This window comes from Talpa occidentalis, unplaced genomic scaffold (genome assembly GCF_014898055.3).
Source record: "Talpa occidentalis isolate TD23 unplaced genomic scaffold, MPIMG_talOcc4v2.1 talOcc4.12, whole genome shotgun sequence".
Classification (NCBI taxonomy): Eukaryota; Metazoa; Chordata; class Mammalia; order Eulipotyphla; family Talpidae; genus Talpa; species Talpa occidentalis.
Window position 1 is genome coordinate 46519099 of NW_023601212.1, and position 11270 is coordinate 46530368.

Here is an 11270-nt window from a genome sequence, read left to right on the forward strand (position 1 = left end):
TCCAGAGTTTCTCTTTGTCTGGGAAGGTCCTTATTCTTTCTTCATAGAGGAAGGAGAGCTTTGCGGGATAGAGTATTCTTGGTTGGCATCTGTTTTCTTGGAGTCTGTTGACTATGTCCCTCCACTCTCTCCTTGCCCGTAGTGTTTCTTCAGAGAAGTCTGATGTCAGCCTGATTGGTTTTCCTTTGAATGTTATCTGTTTCTTCCCTCTTGTCAGCTTCATTATTTTTTCCTTGTCCTGGATTCTTGGGAGCTTTACTATTATGTGTCTTGCTGTATTTTTCCTTTCGTCGTGGAAGTTTGGTGTTCTTCTTGCTTCTTGTATATCAATTTTCAGCTCCTTCTTCGCGTTTGGGAAGTTCTCTTCAATTATCTCCTGGAATATTTTCTCTGTTCCTACATCTCTCTCCTCTCCTTCTGGAATTCCTATAACTCTTACATTTCCTTTCCTCATGGAGTCAGATAGTTCCCGAAGTCTTTCTTCGTTCTTTTTCCTTCGTACTTCTCTTTCCTTTTCTGTTTTGGTTCTTTTTATTTCTGTGTCTTCAAGAGTACTTATTCGTTCTTCCATTTCATCTATTCTGCTTTCATTGCTTTTCCCAGAGTTCTTTAGTTCCTCCATTAATTCTTTGATCTCCTGCGTTTCTTTTGCTTCCCTCTTTAGGGACTCAATTTCCTTCTTCTGATCATTGGTTTCCTTTATGAGTTCTGTCATTTTTTTAATCACAGCAATTTTAAATTCTCTTTCTGGAAGGCTCAGAAGTTCTTCCAAGTTACTGTCGTTGCAATCTGGGGGGTGGTTTTCTTTTTGTGGTGTGCTTTTTTCCTGAGGAGTTGCTAGGTTGCGTGTGGTTCTTCTACTCCCTACTGTCTGTTTTCTAATTTGTCGTATGCATTGGGACACTGTGTTGCTCGGACTGGCCGGCATCTTGGGTGAACTTCTCCGCTCCCCTCTGGCTCCTCCAGGAGCCATCTCTGGCTTCTGAGGGAGCTTTCTGCTGGTTTCAGGAAGACTTTACTGAAGAAATGTCCCTGTTCTAAAATGGCAACGTGGGACTCAGTCCCTGAGCATCCGGTCTCAGGCACACTCTTCTGCGCGCCCGGTCTGCCCCGGCCGTGGGTGCCTGTTCCCTCTGTGGGCTCAGACTGCTGGTCAGAAGGGGCCTGGCGTGGGCTAACTTCCCAGCTGGCCACTGTCTCCTCCGGGAGCCTTCTGCCCTTTTCAAGCAGACTTAAGAAATTTCCCTGTTCTATGGGGTGTTAGTGACTTTTTTTTCTGGTCGCTAGGTGGCGCCAGAGAGCTCTCCTATTGTCCTTGGGGGGCTGTTTTTTGCCCCCCCACCCCGTGGGACAGGGAATAGAGCAGGAATGGTAGGGTAAACCTCAACGGCTTTGGGGTGCTGTGTCTGCCTTGTGCCCCACCGTCGTGGAGAATCCACGCCCCGAACTTCGTGCCCCGGGTCTCAGTTCAAAGCCCTCAGGTCCAGGACGCGGGCTGTAGCCCAGTTCAGTGGCGCGGGAATGGCGCCTTTTGCACCCGCTCCCGTGCCTGGGCGCCTGGTTCCTGCTTACTCAGTGAGGGACTTTCACCTCAGTGAGGGCCTCTGCGCGTCTCCCCGCAAGCCTAGGTCGCAGGCGCGGGGACCTGGGCAGCCGCGATCCCGATCCGCGTTTGCTTTTCAAGCGCACCAAGCGCGCCGCTTTTCCGCGCAAGCTTACCGGCCGGCCCGGGGCTGTGTGCAGGTCTCCTCCAGAGTCTCTTTGTTCTCTAATGGCGCCGGGAGCCATTTGCTCACCGCCGTGCTGAGTCCTGCAGGGTTCTCCACAGCTCCCGTTCACGGGGTGTGATGGCTGCAATAGTTCCTTTCCACTCCCAGTCCCGCTTGCTGCGTCGTTTGTTCTTGTTGGCCGTTTTGGTTTGTTGTTTTCCTCCTCTCTGCCGGTCGGAGAGTGCTGCCTCTGTGGGCGGGGGAGGGGAGCAGGGTTCTGCGCTACCTTCTAGTCCTCTTTTATGGCAACTTTCTTCTTCGGGCAGTTTGCTGGAGTCACCCGTTTATCTTCTGTGTCCCAGTTCTCACTGGGACCTGCCGCTTTTCCTCCCTATTAACTTTTTTTAATGGGAGATCTTACTTGCAGCGTCTCCTCGCCGCCATGTTGCTCCGCCCCCTCCTACTTTTATTATACTTTAAAAAAAGACATCTGAATATTTTTTATTATATTTTTATTTTTTTAAGATTTGTTTATGTATGCATACAAGAACTGGGGTACAGGCCAGAGATGCGGGGTGTGAGAGGATTCACCAGAGACAGAGTGGGGAACAGAACAGGCAGACTGACTGAAATACACTGCTGAGGGGAGCAGCGGGCGTGACAGGAGAGGTCGGCTGCGTCCTGTGGGTCGCTCCCTGGCCGGCAGGGGGTGGAACTCATGCTGCAGTGGCTGCGGACAGCCTCACAGAGCTGCAGCTTAGCCCTTTGCGCCACCAGGGAGGCCCTGAAGGAATTAAGTAATTCACTCTGCTCCCTTACTATGCGGGGATTTCACCTCCACTTGCCTTTCACCTTTCAAGGCTTTGCAGTGAAGCTGCTTTTTCCGGAGCCCTCCTGGGTCTCCTCCCTGCTGCGGACCAGCACAGCAGTAGACGATGAGGCCACCTCAGGGTTGAGAGAAGCGTGCAGGGTGGTCAGGGCGTCAGCGAAAGAAATGACAAACAGACACACTTCAAGAGTGAAAATCTGAGTGTAATTTTCTTTGAGTTTGTGACCAGTATATATATGTTTTCCAAAAGCACAGGAATGAATATCAAAGAAATTAGCTTGCTCATGGGCTCAGTCTATCACCATCAGGGAGGTGATCTACATAACAAGCAATGACCATTATAGAAGAAAGGAGGAAGTTTAGAAAGAAAGATAAGGGATTAAAGTTTGTAGTTCTAGAAAGACAGGAAAAGATTTTTAGCATTCTTGTAGTGGTTCTTGGTGGTCGTTATCTTTTGATAAGCTTCTGCCTTTTCAGGGAACTTCCGCTGCACTTCCTCTGCTTCAGGCTGTTTCCCCCCCCCCCCTCCGCGCGCGCTGGTTGCCCAGCCGGATCTAGGGACCATGGCGTGGCGAAAGCCATTCCTAAAGATCACTGCAGGGGGAGGTGCAGCAGGTATGTCTTCAGAGGGTTTTGCTGTTCTTCCCCTGCGCGCTGGTTGCCCAGCCGGACCTAGGGCCGGTTAGCCCTAAAGGTCACTGCAGGGGGAGGTGCAGCACCTCCCCAAGCAGCAGCCTCGTTTTTCCCCTGCTCTGGTCATTTCTTATAAATGGCGTCACATGCTCTGTGGCCTTTGTATCTGGCTTCTCTCACTCAGCATCATGTTTTTGAGGTTCATCCACCTCTTGGCGTATCAGGGCTTCATCCCTTTTCATGGCTGAGTGATGTCCTGCTCTTTGGATGGACACATTTTGTTCATCCATTTACAGGTGATGGACATTTGAGCCTTTTCCCCCTCTGGCAATTGTGAATAGTGCTGTTATGGATACATGTGTACAAGCATTTGTTTTAAACATGATTTTCATTTCTTTTGAGTCTATTCCTAGAAGTGGAACTACTAGATCTTATGATGGCCATGTAATAATTCTGTATTTAAATTCTTGAGGAATTTCCATATTGTTTTCCACAGTAGCTGTGCCATTTTCCATTTCCACCAGGAGTGCATGAGGGTTCTAATTCCTTCATTTCCCCACCAACACATTATTTTCTGTTTTTTTTTTTAAAGATTTATTTTATTTATTTATATAAGCACTGGGTACAGTCAGAAGCGCGGGAGGGTCAGATAATTCACCAGAGCCAGAGCAGGGAGCAGAGCAGGCAGACTGAAGTACACTGCTGGGGGAAGCAGCGGGCAGCAGGAGAGGTCTGCGTGCCATGTGGGACCCTCGCCCGGCGGCGGGGGATTGAACCGGCGCTGCAGAGGCTGTGGGCAGCTACGCAACACAGCGCTCAACTGCTGCGCCACCGGGGAGGCCCTCTGTGTTTTTTTTTTTTTTTTTTAAAGATTTATTTATTTATTTATACATGCACTGGGTACAGTCAGAAGCGCGGGAGGGTGAGAGAATTCACCAGAGCCAGAGCGGGGAGCAGAGCAGGCAGAAGGACCGAAGTACACTGCTGAGGGGAGCAGCGGGTGGCAGGAGAGGTCTGCGCGCCATGTGGGACCCTCCTCCGGTGGCCGGGGAGCAGCCGGGGATTGAACCGGCGCCTCAGAGGCTGCGGGCAGCTTCGCAACCCAGCGCTCAACTGCTGCGCCACCGGGGAGGCCCCCCCTCTGTGTTTTTTTTAAGATTTATTTATTTATGCATACAAGAGCTGGAGTACAGGTCAGAGGTGTGGAGGGTGAGAGGATTCACCAAGGACAGAGTGGGGAACAGAACAGGCAGATTGAACTAAGCACACTGCTGAGGGGAGCAGCAGGTGAGACAGGAGAGGTGTGCTGGGCCAAGTGGATTGCGAACTCCTACTGCAGTGGCTGGTGATAGCTTGATAGTGCTGTGTCTTTAACCCCTGTGCCACCAGGGAGGTTCCTATCTTCTGTGTTTTGATTCTAACCATTCTATTGGGTTTTGATTGCATTTCCCTCATGTTGAGCAAGCGACTTTTCATGAACTTGTTGGCCATTTGTGGATCTTCTTTGGAGAAATGTCTGTTCCTTTCCTTGCTCATTTTACAGCAAGGTTGTGTGTCTTGTTTTCCCACAGTGCTTTGTCTTCTCCACAGTACACAGCGTATAGTTTCCTCAGTACCTGAGGGCCCCCTGGAGGGGGAGCTCCAAGACTGAACAATGACGACCATAAGCCTCTACCACCCTGTTCCTCAGAGTCTGGGGCTCCACCCAGGACACAGTAGGCCCTTAGTAAATACTCAGCACACATGAATTACTGAATCACCTTGGAATCCTGTTCTGAAATTCCTACACAGTGTGAAATATCAAATCTGGAAATGGTTTCAAAAGTAACACATTCTGTGTAGACCCAAAACAGTGAATGAGAGTGCCTTGGCCTCCTACAAGCAGGGCCATGTCTTACTACATTTGGGCTTGGATAGTTCATCACCCTGGACTTTGCAGATGAAGAAACAGCTGCAGAGAGGTTCACTGACTCCCTGGATCACACAACCAGCACAAGCAGGATGGAGTAGAACCCAGCAGCCTGGTTCATATCCATTGTTCTATGCTAGCCCACAACCATGCCTTAGATCCCACTGGTTTTGCCATCTTTTCTGATTTTTGGAGTCAATTTTTTTTTCAGGTTTCAAAATTTTAGGGTTCTCTAGGAAGAGTTTGTTGACCCTGAACCCTCAGCACAGCAGTGCCTTAAAATGGCCCTGTGGGAGAGTACCAGGTGAACTTCAGACCTAGATGTCTTTCTCCTTTGCTGTGTGACTTTGGGCAATTCCCTTAACCTCTCTGGGCTTCCTCATTTGTAACAGGAATCAGCTCATTCATTCATGACACTTCAGCTTAATATACCCAGCCTCTTTTTTCATCACCAAAATTAGGGTTAATTTTTCATGTTTTATACGTTAGGAAAAGTTCCAAATTTGGGTATCTGGGGCTCAGTAACTCATTTGGTACAGAATCACTCCTCTGTTCTAGATGTTGGGGATCCATATGTATAAAATACTTGTATTTATTCATTCAACAAGCATTTATGGGAAGTCTGCCCTGTGCTCAGGGCCCAGACTCTGGGGAACAGTGATGACTAAGGTAAGTCTAGCTTGCCCTTTCCAGGCTGGTGACCTGATGAGGGAGGCAAAAAAAAATCCCTAATCCCTTGCACCACCAGGGAGGCCCCAGGAAGGACATTTTTTTTTTAAAGATTTTTTTATTATTATTTATTTATTTATACAAGCACTGGGTACACTCAGAAGCATGGGAGGGTGAGAGAATTCACCAGAGCCAGAGCGGGGAGCAGAGCAGGCAGAGGGACCGAAGTACACTGCTGAGGGGAGCAGCGGGCGGCAGGAGAGGTCTGCGCGCCATGTGGGACCCTCCTCTGGTGGCCGGGAGCAGCCGGGGAGCAGCCGATGCTGCAGAGGCTGCGGGCAGCTTCGCAACCCAGCGCTCAACCGCTGAGCCACCGGGGAGGTCCCGGAATTTTGCTTTCAGTATTCTGCTGTCCCCCCCCCCCCAATCCCCGAGAGGCAAGGACAAGGGGACTGACTACTAGCGCTCATCGGTGGCCCAGGAGCCCAGCGCACGTGACGCTGAATCTTGAAACGCAGCCCGTGCAAAATATAAGTGTGTTGTTAAAGGACTGTTATCATTCTGTGTAGGAGCTGTGTGGGCAACTCATTTAATGTACCTTCTCAGCACCATCATTATTCAATCTCAGTTTACGTTTTCCTGTTTTGAAACTATCAACCACCCCGCCTCTCCCAGGTTTTCAAAATCTCTCTAGAGACCCTGTTTGTCCCTGTTCGGAAGGGTCAGACGCGGCTTTGGAGGACCAGGACTGGCTCTGGGCCAGTCCCCCCTCTCGGAGGGTGTCTCAAGTTAAAGAACTACGGACCCCGCCCCACGTCCACCTCCCACCTTGCCCCCAACCCCCATTCTCCATCAGCATCTCATCACGGCCCGTCCCCTCCTGGGGGTGGGTTGCACAAGAACCCATCTCCCCAGGATGCCCGAGGGCGCCCCTACTCCTCCCCTGGCCGCCTCCTGCCCCCCTCCAGTCTCAGACACCAAACGGCCTCTGCCCACCCCACCCCGGGCTGGGCCGGCAGCGCAGATTCCCTTCCCTGCTCGTCTCAAGCCCAGGCCCCCAGGCTCAGCTCCGAGGACTCCCCTCACCGCCCCGCCACCCCCGTCCCCACACCCCGCTTGGGGATTCGTCACAGAATCCTGGACTCCTCTTCTCGCAGGGATCAGAACAGTCCCGCGGCCCCGGCACCCCCCACGGGGCCGATGCTGCCCGCGCTCCGCGTCGCCCGGTCCACACGGTACTTGCGGCGGCGCCACGGCTCGGTGAGGCTCCGCGGTGCAGGGTCGTCCAGGTCCTCGGGCGGCAGAAAGCTGCGATCCAGCACCTCCGCCGCCTCCTGCCAGTTGGCGAAGCAGGCGGGGCCCAGACGCCGGATCTCCTCGGTCGCGTCGCTCACGAGCACTTCCCCGTCTGACTTCAGGACCACGACCGTGGGTAGCCGCTCCGCAGAGAACTGGCGTCTGAGGTCCCTGCGGGGTGGGCAGGCAGGTCAGGCCGCCGGTCCCCTGTCCGGGACCTCATGTCCCTCCTCCCGGTGTTCAGTGGGCGCCTTCTGTGTGCACTGCCTGGTGCCTGGCTCTGGGGTCCGGGGTAGGTGGGGGGGGGGCGTCCAGGACAGTCCCCCACCTCAGGCCTTTGCGGTGGCTGTGCCCCCTGCCTGGCGCCCTCTCCCCAGACCTCTGTGAGGAAGATGCTTGTGCTGCGGTGTTGACAACAACTACTTCTTGTCACCCAACCTCAAGTCACCGCTGTGGGAAGGGTGTCCCAGGCAGAGGGTACAGCTGGAGCAAAGGTCCCTAGATTGGGGTGAGCCTTAGGCACACTGACCCCCCTGGCTGGGAAGACATCAAAGCCCAAAATAGACCTTGTTTGTGGCAGGACCCTCAGGAGACCCTGGACCAAACCTTGCCTCTAGGCCAGAGTCCTATACAGTCAACATGGAGCAGAGCCAGCTGCTAGACTGGGCCCCTCCTCACTTAGGATTCTGAATTTTTACCCACTGAGTTCCGGGGATGTTTTTCCAGGTCTCCACATGGAGAAGACATGGAACTTGCAAAATCCCACAAGAGTTAAGTTGCCAGACAACAATAGAAATATAGGACACCAGGTTAAATTTGAATTTCATAGCAACAGCAAATCAATTTTTGGTATATCTCAAGTAAGTTGGGATGTTCTTATACTACATTATTCATTATATATTTTAAAGATTTTATTTATTTATGCATACAAGAACTGGGGTACAGGCCAGAGGTGTGAAGGGTAAGAGGATTCACCAGAGACAGAGTGGGGAACAGAACAGGCAGATCGACTGAAATACACTGCTGAGGGGCGCAGCAGGCAAGTCAGGAGAGGTCTGCTGTGCCATGTGGGTCACCTCCCTGGCTGGGGATCAAACTCCAGCTGCAGTGGCTGCTGATAGCTTCATAGGTTTGTGTCTTAACCCCTTGCGTCACCAGGGAGGCTCTACATTATTCATTATTCATGTGAGATTTGTGTTAACTGGGCACCCTGTATTTTTTTTTTTTTCTGGCAACCCCGTGTGGGGACAGAGGCCAGCTAGGCCAGAGGGGACTGTTGGGGGCCAGGAAGGGAGGACTCCCTGGCACGCTGAACCTACGCTAGCCAGGGTGGGTGACTTGTACAGAGGGCCCTGCCTCAAACCAGGTCTATTTTGAGCTTTGATGCCCTTCCAGCCAGAGTTTCTGCCCCAGCTAGGGATAAGTTGCCAGTTTCCAGGTGAAAAACACTGAGGCTGCAGGGGCAGTCGGTGTGAGCAAATGTATAAATTTTGGTAAAATTGGGTGAGGAGGTTAGAGTCCCATGACCAGAAACTTTCAATTTGTGTAACAAAATGAGTGACACAGGTAAAATGTAACAAAGTTGCCTGCTCAGTTTCAAACTTACCAACACCATGTTCTGTAGATAAAGCAAAGATGGCAAAATGTTAACAATTTTGTGGGTTTCATTGTATGCTTTTTTTCAACTTTAGGGTGTGTTCTAACATTTTCATAATGAAAAGGTGGGATTTGAAAAGAAGGAAAGTCTTGCTGCACAAAAAGGGAAAGTTCTGGGCTTCCCCTGGTGGCGAAGTGGTTGAGCGCTGGGCTGCGAAGCTGCCTGCAACCTCTGCAGCACAGGTTCGATCCCCGGCCACCAGAGAGGGTCCCACATGGTGCGCAGACCTCTCCTGCTGTGCCCGCTGCTCCCCTCAGCAGTGTATTTCGTCAGTCTGCCTGTTCTATTCCCTGCTCTGGCTCTGGTGAATTCTCTCACCCTCCCATGCTTCTGACTGTACCCAGTGCTTGCATAAATAAATAAATAAATAAACAAACAAATAAATAAATAAATCTTTAAAAATAAAAAAGAAAAAGGGAAAGTTCTAAAATAGTTACGATGACACCATTTATTGGGCAGTTCCTTATCTCCTTGGAAAGGAAGAATTCAACTACCTCTCTTCAGCTCCAGGGCCTTCAATGGCTCCCAGCTACTCTGAGGATTACATCACATTGTTAAGGTGGTGTTTGGAGCTAATCCATATAGTGCCTGCTGAATTCTTATAGTGGAATTACTTATAATTCCCTGTTGTTAACTCTACTTTCTCTAAAGGCTTCTGAGCTGTGACCCCCTTCCCTCTTTCCTCATGGTTGGGGGCCTCTTTTTAAAGTTACTTTCTTGGATAAGATTTCTCTGACCCCCAAATCTCAGCAAAGCCTTCCCATAATACTTCCTCTGGAAATATATCCTCTGGAATATTACTGCATTGTGTTATTATTTATTTATTTGAGTCTTTTTATTTACATCTATCTCCCCTACTGGGTTGGAAGCTCCTGTGAGCTAGATGGAAATGGGCATATGAACACACCCCTCTCTACTCACAGTTCTCAGTACATGTACTAGACCAGATGCATCAATAAACAAATATTTCATTTTCAGCAGAAACACCCCCTCATCCAAGAAGCCCTCCCTGATTTCCTCTCCTCTCTCACCTCCTCAGGTCATCCTCATAGGGCAGGAAGAGCCACTTCTCAGGCATGTCTCTGAGGAACTGGTCCTGCTTCTCCTCTGTGTAGTCCTGAGACACATACACCAAGGCGAGCTGTGCAGCCCTCAGCACATAGAACTCATCTGTGAGCCGCACAAAGAAGTCTTTGAGGACAGGTACGAAGGCCTGGCACTGCAGGCATGTCCCAGCACCAAAGAATAACAGCACCAGTCGGTTCTCCAACCGGCGGCTGAGCTCAGCCTCTGTGTCCAGCTCATCCTGGTTGCTGTTGTTTCGAATTAGGATGTGTCCAGAGAACAGGGAGGCCATGGCAACCCTGGCTGGGTGCTGAGGACAGAGCTGCTGTTTGCCTGGATTAGGAATCTTCAAGAGGGCTAGTTTCGGACTTCACTAATCTGCTTAAACTGAAACCTCATTCCATGATGCCTCTGAGGGCAGGGGCAGGCTGCCCCTTTTCAGTAGAGAGGTGTAAATTCATTATAAAATTGCACAGAATTGCAAAGGAAACCAGTCATATTGACACATGGTGCCAAAAAATTTTATTATATGGTGTAAATATATGTTCTTTAAAAATGCATCAAGAAATTCTGATTCAGGAGCATTCTACTACTTGATTTCCAAGTTGAGATAAGTGAAAAAGACATTTTCACTTATGCAGTGACCAGTATGTGGCATGAAATTATCCTTGATTCCCACTGGTGACGAAGTCACAGGGCCAGCTGATGCCTGTTTTAAAAGAACATGCTAAATTCCAGTTAGAAACTAAAGAAAATAAACATGTCTGATTTTCCACCCTCCTGAATTCTCTCTGGATAGCCTACGTAAGATGCCTGAACTGGCTACATTTTTGTTTTTTTGGCATAGAAGAACTGGGGTATAAGCCAGAAGTGCATAGGGGTAATAGGACTCCCCAGAGACAGAGTCGGGCACAGAAAAGATGGGTCTACTGAAATACACTGCTAAGGGAAGCAGCAGGCAAGTCAGGAAAGGTCTGCTGTGCCTTATTTGGGTCACCTATCTGGCTGGGGATCGAACTCAGGCCATAGCGTGATAGTACTGAGACTTAACCCCAAGGCCACCAGGGAGGCCTTGGCTGTTCTTTTTTTAACTGCCTCAGAGCCGTTGTGCTATGGTTCTCACCCTCCTGTCTTCCTCATCCTGGGAATCTCTCCTGGCATAGAAAGTTGAAAATTATGGCCACAGTAGTTTGCAGGCCCCCTCCCATAAAGAGCTAGAGACTGATCCCCCTCTTAAAGCCCTGATGGCTTTGCAACTTGTTTTTTTTTTTTTTTTAAAGATTTATTTATTTTTGCATACAAGAACTGGAGTTCAGGTCAGAGTTGCCGGGGGGTGTGTGTGTGGGGGGTGAGAGTATTCACCAGAGACAGAGTGGGGAGCAGAACAGGGGGATCTACTGAAATACACTCCTGAGGGGAGCAGTGGGCAAGTCAGGAGAGGTCTGCTGTGCCATGTGGGTAACTCCCTGGCCAGGGATCAAATTTGTGCTGCAGTGGCTATGG

The 11270-nt window shown here is 50.3% G+C and overlaps 1 protein-coding gene across 1 annotated transcript; it reads right to left on the reverse strand.

Annotated features, from left to right (window-relative positions):
• Window positions 1-6909: 6909 nt before the first annotated feature.
• On the reverse strand, window positions 6910-10059 carry NXNL1 (nucleoredoxin like 1). The gene is made up of 2 exons (XM_037507974.1): window positions 9734-10059; window positions 6910-7216 (listed from the first exon to the last, which is right to left on the reverse strand). The coding sequence occupies exons 1-2, from the start codon at window positions 10057-10059 to the stop codon at window positions 6910-6912; spliced, it is 633 nt and encodes a 210-aa protein (XP_037363871.1).
• Window positions 10060-11270: the final 1211 nt, after the last annotated feature.

Excerpts from the sequence above, each read along its gene's own strand:
- NXNL1 (XM_037507974.1), bottom strand. The coding sequence starts at position 10,059 with ATGGCCTCCCTGTTCTCTGGACACATCCTAATTCGAAACAACAGCAAC. Across the intron at positions 7,217-9,733 it reads TATGAGGATGACCTGAGGAG|GGACCTCAGACGCCAGTTCT; the intron begins GTGAGAGAGGAG and ends CCCACCCCGCAG.